Source organism: Entelurus aequoreus, linkage group LG17 (genome assembly GCF_033978785.1).
Source record: "Entelurus aequoreus isolate RoL-2023_Sb linkage group LG17, RoL_Eaeq_v1.1, whole genome shotgun sequence".
NCBI lineage: Eukaryota > Metazoa > Chordata > Actinopteri > Syngnathiformes > Syngnathidae > Entelurus > Entelurus aequoreus.
The window spans coordinates 49,917,419-49,930,067 of NC_084747.1; the positions used below are offsets into that span (position 1 = coordinate 49,917,419).

At 35.4% G+C, this 12,649-nt stretch overlaps 1 protein-coding gene across 5 annotated transcripts in view; it reads left to right on the forward strand.

Annotated features, from left to right (window-relative positions):
• Positions 1–3,221: 3,221 nt before the first annotated feature.
• The window catches only part of agtpbp1 (ATP/GTP binding carboxypeptidase 1), a 62,916-nt gene continuing 53,488 nt past the window's right edge, over positions 3,222–12,649 (forward strand). For all 5 annotated transcript variants that reach the window (XR_009821743.1, XM_062025856.1, XM_062025857.1 and 2 more), the window contains exons 1-2: positions 3,222–3,591; positions 9,143–9,198. Coding sequence is in view for 4 of the 5 variants with exons in the window: in XM_062025856.1 (XP_061881840.1) it covers positions 9,161–9,198 (38 nt within the window). In the remaining variant the exon portion in view is untranslated. The remainder of the gene's footprint in view (positions 3,592–9,142; positions 9,199–12,649) is intronic.

The window sequence follows — 12,649 nt, forward strand, 5'->3', positions numbered from 1 at the left end:
ACATTATATATCAATATATATCAATACAGTCTGCAAGGGATACAGTCCGTAAGCACACATGATTGTGCGTGCTGCTGGTCCACTAATTGTACTAACCTTTAACAGTTAATTTTACTCATTGTCATTCATTACTAGTTTCTATGTAACTGTTTTTATATTGTTTTACTTTCTTTTGTATTCAAGAATTTTTTTTAAATTTATTTATCTTATTTTATTTTATAAATTTTTAAAAAAAGGACCTTATGTTCACCATACCTGGTTGTCCAAATTAGGCATAATAATGTGTTAATTCCACGACTGTATATATCGGTATCGGTTGATATCGGTGTCGGTTGATATCGGAATCGGTAATTAAGAGTTGGACAATATTGGAATATCGGATATCGGCAAAAAGCCATTATCGGACATCCCTATTTGTTATATATATATATATATATATATATATATATATATATATATATATATATATATATATATATATATATATATATATATATATATATATATCAGTGGCTTGCAGTCACTAGAGGCAGGGGAGGCGGGGCCTCACCTGCCATCATGGAAAGAAAAAAAAAAGAAAAAGAAAAAAAATTAAATTAAATTGTTATATGTATCTAGTGATTATACTAAAGTTATTTTCCATTTAACTTCACCAGTTTTAGATTATTTTTATTTTTATTTTCACATTTGCCGTTCAAATACTGAGAAGAGACGGTGCGGTGATCAGCAGCCAGTTGAGGCACTTGTGCCTCACCATGGATTGCGACTCGGCTAACTGCTGGCCTGCTGTGCAGTGAGACCGTATTGCTATATGAATTATATTATACATTTCCATAGTTTAGTTAGCTGAGGTATATAATGTACAGTGTATTTTGTCAACAACTGTATGTGTGTAACGTATTTTTAGTGCTGAGTGATCATAAATCTGCTGCGGAGACACACTATGTGAGGCTCGTATCATAACCCCGCCTCCTGGTGCCAAGCACCTCCGCCGCAGAATGCACCGCCCGACGGGAGCACCGCGGCCACACCAACCAAAGCCCACACCCAAACCCTCCACCCTAGATCCCACCTCACTCCTACCCACTTCTCTAAAGTGGGCTGTCTCAAGGTGGAGGACAGAGTTAAACAACTTGCACTGAGCCTAGTCTATAAAATCCGCTACACCTCCCTGATACCGAAGTACATGTCAAACTACTTCCTTAACGTAAATGACCGCTATAACCACAACACCAGGGGGTGCTCCACTAACCACGTTAAACCCAGATTCCGAACTAACAAAGGTCTTAACTCATTCTCTTTCTATGCCACATCAATGTGGAATGCGCTCCCAACAGGTATAAAAGAAAGGGCATCTCTATCCTCCTTCAAAACCGCAATAAAAGTTCACCTCCAGGCAGCTACAACCCTAAACTAACACCCTCCCCGGATTGCTAATAATCAAATGTAAACAATCAAATGCAGATACTTTTTCTTTTTCTTATGCCTTCTGATCTCTCTCTCTCTCTCTCTCTCTCTCTCTCTCTCTCTCTCTCTCTCTCTCTCTCTCTCTCTCTCTCTCTCTCTCTCTCTCTCTCTATGTCCACTACTTGATGTCCATATCTCCCCCCCCCCCCTCCACACCCCTGATTGTAAATAATGTAAATAATTCAATGTGATTATCTTGTGTGATGACTGTATTATGATGATAGTATATATGATAGTATATATCTGTATCATGAATCAATTTAAGTGGACCCCGACTTAAACAAGTTGAGAAACTTATTCGGGTGTTACCATTTAGTGGTCAATTGTACGGAATATGTACTTCACTGTGCAACCTACTAATAAAAGTCTTAATCAATCAATCAATCAAACGTGCAAGGAACTTAACAAGAAGCCAAAAAGTGCAAAAACAACAATGCTCGCGCTGCAGGAGCCGCGAACGACCGCAGGGACACAACATTAGGTACACCTGCACTGCAGGTTCATATGTTTGTAAATTTGACTGTGATGATGCAGTCGTGCCTCACCAGACATTAACCTCACCGCACGCCACTGATATATATATATTAGGGGTGTGGGAAAAATTGATTCGAATTCGAATCGCGATTCTCACGTTGTGCGATTCAGAATCGATTCTCATTTTTTAAAAATCGATAGCACACCATAACAATGCAATCCAATTCCAAAACCAAACCCAACCCAGCAACACTCAGAACTGCAATAAACAGAGCAATTGAGAGGACACACAAACACGACACAGAACAAACCAAAAGTAGTGAAACAAAAATGAATATTATCAACAACAGTATCAATATTAGTTACAATTTCAACATAGCAGTGATTAAAAATCCCTCATTGACATTATCATTAGACATTTATATATATATATATATATATATATATATATATATATATATATATATATATATATATATATATATATATATATATATATATATATATATATATATATATAAAAAAAGAACAATAGTGTCACAGTGGCTTACACTTGCATCGCATCTCATAAGCTTGACAACACACTGTGTCCAATATTTTCACAAAGATAAAATAAGTCATATTTTTGGTTCATTTAATAGTAAAACAAATTTACATTATTGCAATCAGTTGATAAAACATTGTCCTTTACAATTATAAAAGCTTTTTACAAAAATCTACTACTCTGCTTGCATGTCAGCAGACTGGGGTAGATCCTGCTAAAATCATATGTATTGAAAGAATAGAGAATAGTTTTGAATCGGGAAAAAAATCGTTTTTGAATCGAGAATCGTGTTGAATTGAAAAAAAAAAAATCGATTTCGAATCGAATCGTGACCCCAAGAATCTATATTGAATCGAATCGTGGGACACCCAAAGATTCACAGCCCTAATATATATATATATATATTTTTTTTCATTCTATTTTAGTTACTTTGAATTTACAACCCCTGGCGCTGTTTTGTACTGTTTTTATACTGTTTTGTACTGTTTTTGTTCTTACTTTGATTATTATTTTCAACTGTCCGTAAATGTTGAAATTTATAAATAAAGGTTTATAAAAAATTTTTTAAATTTTTTTATTTTTTACAAAAAGAAACATTTAAAACAATTTTAAATAAAATCTAAATAAATGTATTTTTATTTCGTGACGACCATGTAATGTTAGCAAAGGGAGATTGATTTAACTGCAGTTTTCCAGTCGCTGGGATGTGACGTCATTACCGACAACCAGGAAATAGCTGGGAATTGTAGTTTTTCCGCCTCGTCTTAGGCGACACCAAGGGGAGACGTTTACAGCTCCGAATTTGGTGTCCATAAATGTATTTGTATTTTTATTTCGTGACGACCACGGCACGCTGGCCGCATCAAAGGCTTTTGTGTGCTTAAGTCCACCGTGAAAGTCGTACTCTCGCGTGGTTGACTAGACTTGTCAGACTCCCTCTCTTTCTCTCTTTCTCCCTCCTTGACAGTCAGGGCTGCCCCCCCCCCCCCCCCCTCTTCTTCACCACATCAACCAGGGCGTTACTTGCAGCCGGACGACGCCGGGAAATACACCCCCCTGGAGGCCACCTTTATCTCCAAGTGGGCAGCCGTTCCTACCAAACGCGGGTTAGTAACGTTTTCGCTTTTGTGGCGTCTCTCTGGCTCTTTTATTGGCTTAATGCGGCGCGGGTTTGCCTCAAATCGGCTTTATTGTTGGCGTAGTCCGCTAGCTCGCCGCGCTGTTATTGAGTGACTCGTCGAGCAGGTGCAGCACCGGCTCCGGCCCGCTAACCGGGAACACAACTATCCTGCACGTTTGACAGCTTCATTGAATAATTATGTGTTGTGTCTTTAGTATGCATACCACTGGGGGGGTCTGTGTGTAAAATGAGCCCCAATAGGGTGCTTGCATGCAGGCTACCTATCATCTGTCAGTCTACAATGGCTGGCTAAGGACAACAAACACCCAGTAGCAACATTAACGGGTTTTTAGGTTCTGACCGGCTGCTTCCATTTGGCTCCAAGTGTCAAGGTTTGTGCAGACAACATTGCTTGCACAGTAGCTGCAATAAATTAAGTTAACAAGCTATCCATACACTTGGGTAAAACCGAATCCATCCTATTTGGGTCCCACATCAACCTTAAAGGCCTACTGAAATGAAATGTTCTTATTTAAACGGGGATAGCAGGTCCAGTCTATGTGTCATACTTGATCATTTCGCGATATTGCCATATTTTTGCTGAAAGGATTTAGTAGAGAACATCGACGATAAAGTTCGCAACTTTTGGTCGCTGATAAAAAAAAGCCTTGCCTGTACCGGAAGTAGCGTGACGTCACAGGTTGTGGAGCGCCTCACATCTGCACATTGTTTACAATCATGGCCAGCAGCAGCGAGAGCGATTCGGACCGAGAAAGTGACGATTACCCCATCAATTTGAGCGAGGATGAAAGATTTGTGGATGAGGAAAGTGAGAGTGAAGGATTAGAGGGCAGTGGAAGCGATTCAGATAGGAAAGATACTCTGAGAGGCGGGTGGGACCTGATATTCAGCTGGGAATGACTAAAACAGTAAATAAACACAAGACATATATATACTCTATTAGCCACAACACAACCAGGCTTATATTTAATATGCCACATAACAAACACCTCCCCCCTCCCGTCCATATAACCCGTCAATACAACTCAAACACCCGCACAACACACTCAATCCCACAGCACCGTTCACTTCCGCAAAGTTCATACAGCACATATATTTCCCCAAAGTTACGTACGTGACATGCACATAGCAGCACGCACGTACGGGCAAGCGATCAAATGTTTGGAAGCCAAAGCTGCGTACTCACGGTAGCGCGTATCCAACTCAAAGTCCTGGTTGTGTTGCTGCAGCCGGCCGCTAATACACCGCTTCCCACCTACAGCTTTCTTCTTTGCTGTCTTTATTGTTCATTAAACAAATTGCAAAAGATTCACCAACACAGATGTCCAGAATACTGTGGAATTTTGCGATGAAAACAGACGACTTAATAGCTGGCCACAATGGTGTCCCAAAATGTCCGCTACAATCCGGGACGTCACGCGCAAACGTCATCATACCGAGACGTTTTCAGCAGAATATTTTGCGGGAAATTTAAAATTGCACTTTACTAATCTAACCCGGCCGTATTGGCATGTGTTGCAATGTTAAGATTTCATCATTGATATATAAACTATCAGACTGCGTGGTCGGTAGTAGTGGCTTTCAGTAGGCCTTTAAGAAAGTCAGTGACTTCACTATAAAAGTGGGTGACATTGTTATCACCAGGAAAGATGAGGTCACCTACCTAGGTTCCATTCTAGAGGCTAAACTTTCCTGTGATAAGATGGCAACCAAGGTAATCAAAAAGGTCAACCAACAAACAAGATTTCTCTATAGAATCTCCTCTCTGGTCAACAAAAGCACCATGAAGATTCTAGCGGGAACTCTCATTCAACCCTTTTTCGATTACGCGTGCACCTCCTGGTACCCTAGCACCTCCAAAACCCTCAAATCTAGACTCCAAACATCCCAGCACAAGCTAGTCAGATTACTTATAGACCTCCACCCCAGATCACACCTCACTCCAACCCACTTCTCCAAAGTGGGCTGGCTCAGGGTGGAAGACAGAGTAAAACAACTTTCACTGAGCCTAGTCTATAAAATCCGCTACTCCTCCCTGATACCGAAGTACATGTCAAACTACTTCCTTAACGTAAATGACCGCCATAACCACAACACCAGGTTAAACCCAGATTCCGATCTAACAAAGGTCTTAACTCATTCTCTTTTTATGCCACATCAATATGGAATGCACTCCCAACAGGTGTAAAAGAAAGGGCATCTCTATCCTCCTTCAAAACCGCACTAAAAGAACACCTCCAGGCAACTACAACCCTAAACTAACACCCTCCCCCTTCCACATCCCACCTCCCCGGATTGTAAATAATCAAATGTATATAATTATTCTTTTGCGTTCTGATCTCTCTCTCTGTGTCCACTAGTTGCTGTACATATCCTACCAAATCAGTCCTACACTGTTTCAATGTCCATTTCTCTGATGATGCAATTGTTGATGACGGAAGTGTTGATATCAACCAAACCTAACCCTCCCCCCCTCCACATCCCACACCCCGGATTGTAAATTATGTAAATAATTCAATGTATATACTCTGATGATTATCTTGTGTGATGACTGTATTATTATGATAGTATATATTTGTATCATGAATCAATTTAAGTAAACCCCAACTTAAACAAGTTGAAAAACGTATTTGGGTGTTACCATTTAGTGGTCAATTGTACGAAATATGTACTGCACTGTGCAATCTACTAATAAAAGTCTCAATCAATCAATCAATCAAAGTTAAAGTTAAAGTACCACTGGTAGTCACACACACACACACACTAGGTGTGATGAAATTACCCTCTGCATTTGACCCATCCCCTTGTTCCACCCCCCTGGGAGGTGACGGGAGCAGTGAGCAGCGATGGTGGCCGCGCTCAGGAATCATTTTGGTGATTTAACGCCCCAATCCCAACCCTTGATGCTGAGTATGTACTGTATTTTTTGGACTATAAGTCGCAGTTTTTTTCATAGTTTGGCCAGGGGTGCGACTTATGTGTGAAATTATTAACACATTACCGTAAAATATACAATAATATTATTTAGCTCATTCACGTAAGAGACTAGACCAGTGGTTCTTAACCTGGGTTCGATCGAACCCTAGGGGTTCGGTGAGTCAGGCTCAGGGGTTCGGCGGAGGTCAAGACACACCCGACTCATCGTGTAAATAAAAACTTCTCCCTATCGGCGTATTACGGATACGGCAACAGCAGAAGTCAGACTGATTTGCAAGTGTGTAATTTGTTGTGAGTTTATGCACTGTGTTGGTTTTGTTGTTTGAACAAGGTGATGTTCATGCACGGTTCATTTTGTACACCACTAAAAAAACATGGTAACACTTTAGTTTGGGGAGCATATTCACCATTAATTATTTGCTTATTAACATGCAAATTAGTAACATATTGGCTCTTAAATAGTCATTATTAAGTACTTATTAATGCCTTATTCGACATGGCCTTATTTTAACCCTAACCCTCTAACCCTAACCCTAACCAAATAACTCTAAATTAAGTCTTTGTTACTTAGAATATGTTCCCCTAATGTCCAAAAAATTCTAAATTAAGTCTTTGTTACTTAGAATATGTTCCCCATACTAAAGTGTTACCAAAAACATATAACTTTGTCTTGAATTTGAAAAAAACCCATTGTATTTTTCACTAAAGAAGGGTTTGGTGAATGCGCATATGAAACTGGTGGGGTTCGGTACTTCCAACAAGGTTAAGAACCACTGGACTAAACATATACGATTTCATGGAATTTAGCGATTAGGAGTGACAGATTGTTTGGTAAACGCATAGCATGTTCTATATGTTATAGTTATTTGAATGACTCTTACCATAATATGTTACGCTAACATACCAGGCACGTTCTCAGTTGGTTATTTATGCCTCATATAACGTACACTTATTCAGCCTGTTGTTCACTATTCTTTATTGATTTTAAATTGCCTTTCAAATGTCTATTCTTGGTGTTGGGTTTTATCAAATAAATTTCCCCAAAAAATGCGACCTATACTCCAGTGCGACTTAGATATGTTTTTTGCCTTCTTTATTATGCATTTTCGGCCGGTGCGGCTTATACTCCGGAGCGACTTATACTCCGAAAAATACGGTACCATGAATTGATTAACGTTGACCCCGACTTAGACAAGTTGAAAAATGTATTCGGGTGTTACCGTTTAGTGGTCAATTGTACGGAATATGTACTGTACTGTGTAAACTGTACTGTTTCATATAATGTATTCTCTTCCTTTGCAATCTACTAATACAAGTTTCAATCAATCAAAAAGTGCCAAGCAGGGAGTGAATGGATTCCATTTTTATAGTATGACTCGGTCGGGGTTTGAACTCACGACCTACCGATCTCAGGGCAGACACTCTAACCACAAGGTGCACTGCTATGTACTTATAGCCTCAACATTTACAGTATAGGGGTGTTGAAACTGTTTTTGTTCTGTTATTTGTATATGTATGCAATCATATGTGCACAATATGTATTGTTTATTGCAATTTTTTTGTTGTTTTGTTGCATCAGCTCTGTGCTCTTTTATTGTCTTTTAAGTCAGGGCTTCTTAACTTTTTTGACCTCGGGGCCCATTTTTTCCACTACAGAAGGGACTGGGACCCTCTCAAATAAAACCGAATGAGTAATCTTACTCTTGATTTTGATTGTATTCAATAATTGTATCTAATAATAACCTACTCACAGTTCACAACCTTGTCAAATGATATAAGACCATGTTGTATACACAAAGATTTATATATATTTAACACATACATCTTCAGCTTAGGTCAGGCTGATTAGGAAAAAAAAGAGTACTAATCAAACATATTGCATAAGAAGGGACTAATAAATAACTGCTGAAAAATAAATGCACTTATAATTATGTATTGCTAAAATAAATCGACTAAATTAATAATGAATATGTTTTTTAACTAAACTGTCAATAACATTGAAGTGCAATTGAAAGTACAGTTTCACCACTTTAGTCATATTTTTTGCGCTTAAGAAACTTCTCTATTTGATATTGTCATCACTGCCACGAGTTGAGGAACAGATCATTTTTGGGGGGCCTCTCGGGGGTGCTTGCGAGACAACAATTGGACCCAGCCCTATGGTTAAGAAACAGTGTTTCATGTCATTTGTGTTCATTAATGTTACCTCATGTTTTTATGTGTTTTTTTTACCTTATTTTTATGGACTTTTTGTATCTGCACTGCAACCACATAATTTTCCTCACTGTTGGATAAGTAAAAATATCCTATCCTATTTACAACTTAATGACTTGTCTTATCTGTATTAAGTGCTCCTGTATTGACCCACTTTGTACACTGTAAACTCACATGAATACCGCCCTTAAAAATGATAACAATTATACTGTTTTATGATTAAGACTGTTTGATAGGTATTGCAACAATGTGTATGATTGTGATTGCAGTTTGCAGAGACTATACTACTGTACACAACCAATTATGCTCATTATTTCACATTGTAGGCTACTGCATTCTATTTACGTAGTTTCTTTCTCTTGCAGACATGAATTGTTGATTGGATGAAAATGAACAAACCAAAAATGGCCTCAGAGAAGGGGTGAGTCAACTATTTTTCAAATAAATCTTAATTACACCACACAGTAGCTAATAGATGTGCACAGTTTGTCACAATCATCTGCTTCATTAAGTGATTGTGCAATTGTACAATTTTACCTTTTAAAGCCCATTTATCATCAAATTCATTCATTCGTCTTAAAATAGCACTTTTAGTAGACTAATGTCATCATATTAAGAATAAAAAACTGCATTTTCCACACTAAAAACACAATATATTAAAGAGTACATTAATACATTTACAACCAATACATTGCAATACTATGAGAACTATTCAAAAATTATTTTACAGGTGTATATATACTAGTTATTTTAATGAGGGAAAAAAACACAAGATAGCCAGGGTAAAAAATTAATTGAATTTAATAAGAATAAATTAGTAATATTGTGAGAAAAAGCTTTAATTTTACAGGAATGCTTTATAGATAGTCACAATTTGAAAATGTGTAGTAATATATAAAAACAACAATGTACAAAAATAAATGGTTAATATATGAGAAAAAACACAAGAAAAATAAAACCCTAACAATTTTATGAGAATACGTTTGTATTAATATGAGAAAAGGCTGTCATTTTCCAGGAATAACATTGTAAAAAAATAAAATAATAATTTTCTTACAAAAAAAACAAACACATTTATTGAGAAAAAAAATGAGTCACAATTAAAAAAAAAGAAAAGAATATGCATATATTTACAACAAATATGTTGTAATAATATGAGAAATATCCAAAAATATTATTTTTGAAGAAATATATGTTTTAATATAATGAAAAAAAGCACAACATAGTCATGAAAAAACCTCTGAATCTTACAAGAATAAATTGGAAATATTATGAGAAAACGCTGTCAATTTAGAGGAATGCATTATAAAAAAGTCACAAAATAAAAAGCGTAGTAATATTGTAAAAAACAAACAATAATTTATTTTTAATATATGAGAAAAAAATCCACAAGATGGTCACTAGAAAAATAAACCCCTCATAGTTTTATGAGAATACATTTGAATACTGTCATTTCACGGGAATACTATTGTAAAATAAAAATAAATCAAATTAAAATACTATGAGAAGAAGCTGTCAATTTTTTTGAGAAAAAATGAAAAAGTCACAATTAAAAAAAAAAAAAAAATAAAAAAATATTTACAGTAAATACATTGTAATAATATGTGAGAGATCCTAAAAATATTCTTTAAATTTTACAAGAAGGAATTAGTAAAATTATGAGAAAAAGCTGCCATTTTACAGGACTGCATTTTAAAAAGTAACAATATAAAAAGGTGTTGTAATGAGGAAAAAAACAATTTACAAGAATATATAGGATAGGATACAATAGACTTTATTTATCCCACAATGGGGAAAGTAGGTAGTTGCAGGGCTGTTTCAAAAAGTCCACAAAAAATAAGTATAAAAAAACCAAAACACATATGAAAGACGGAAACATCAAGAACAAAAAGGAGGGCACACAGGAGCTCATGCAACCAGCAGTCATTAGAGTGGCGCTGTAATATATGAGAAATATGAAACATATGAGAAAAAAAATACAATATTGTCACAAGAAAAATAAAACCCTCAACATTTTATGAGGATATGTTTGTATTAATATGTCATAATTTTTTGAAAAATTTAAATCACAATAAAAAATAAAATGAAAGTATGTAGAAACAAATATTTTGTAATAATTTGAGAAATACCCTAAAATACATTTCAGAAATATATTTTTTAATATGAGGATAAAAACACAAGATAGTCACGAAAGAAAATACATTTTTCACAAGAATAAATTAGTAATATGAGAAAAAGCTGTCGTTTACAAGAATTTACAAGAATATATTTTTTAATATATGAGAAAAAAACAAAAGATGAAAAATTAACAAGAAAAATTAACAAGAAACATTAAAACCTCATAACTTTATGAGAATATGTTTGTATTTCTATGAAAAAAAACCTGTCATTTTACAGGAGCACAATTATATTAAAAAAAAAAGTTACATAAAAACAATTATATTGTGTTTCTTGTTTTGAGAAAAATTAAAGTCACAATAAGAAAATAATTTTTTAAGAAATAAACTTCAGTATTTTTCAAGAATATGTTTTTAATATGAGAACAAAAATAGGTGGTTACAAGAAAAAAAAACCTCATAATTTTCCCAAAAATACATATTTTATTATTACATATTCAATATTTTGTGAAAAAGCTGTCATTTTACGAGAATACATTTGAAAAAGTTACAATGAAAAAGCTGTAATGTGAGTTGTGACCTCAACATTTTACCATAATGTATTAATATTATGAGAAAAAAACTTGTCATTTTACAAAAATAAAAATTAAATGTGATGAGAAAACTATGTAATTTCATGGGAACACATTAGTAAAAAAAAACACTAAAAGCATTAGAAGGCAAAACATTAATGGGAATATTTACAATACAACATGTTACATTATGAGAAAAAAATTACATTTTAAAGAATAAAGCCATAATATAAAGTAAAAAAAGATTTTAAAAAATCCAAATAATGTTTTTTATTACAAGAAAAAAAATTAAACCTCAATATTATCAGACAGTCGATATACACAAATAAAGTGTAACATATTTTTTTTCAACATGTTTAATATTACAAGAAAATAATAATTATAATTTATATTGTGGAAATTTAGGCATTCACTCAGTATGAAAAATACATATTTTGTCTTAATATTACAATTATTTTATTAAAAAGACTCATTCTTTTTGTAATATTTGTACTTTTGTGTAATGTAACTTATTTTTTTTCTATTGTGGGGCGAATAGTCTCTGGGCTGTGAGATATGTAACGTGTTTATTCAGGCTTGTATTTAATCCTCTATGGATTTTCTTTTTTTCTGTATTTTTTCCTTTCTGCTGTCCTTTGTGTGCACTCTCTGCGCTCTGTCTTTATAAGGACATACTTGAGGAAGCATGGAGCTCCACTGGGTACAATCACAGACTTTTCTCCCATGTTTGATGTTGCTGTACCAACACGTCACCTTTGACCCCAAGCGTGAACCGCGCTGGCTAACTTACAGAAGGTCCCTCGGGTGCTTTTATATTTAACCGTGTGCTCTGTTAGTTCTATATGCATCCTTCATGTACGTGATGTGTCAGAGAATATGTTTCGTGTGAGTTATAATGTTGTAGTCTTGCAATAAATCCTCCCCTCATGAGGTTCTAATTCAGGTTTTGTTGCAAGAGCTGCTGATGTATTGTCTGTATTAAGTGTCATCTTGTAGGCTGTGGATGTGTGAGTCATTGTGCAGCAACTGGATATCAAAGTGCCGTGTCGTTGACCACCACAACAATTTACACAATACACAATTTGATGAAAGCACAATTACTGCATATATTGTCGCTTTTCCCTCTGAGAAGAACACGGATCTCCTTTAGTTTACTTCTTAGCATATTGGCTGCTCTTGGGAT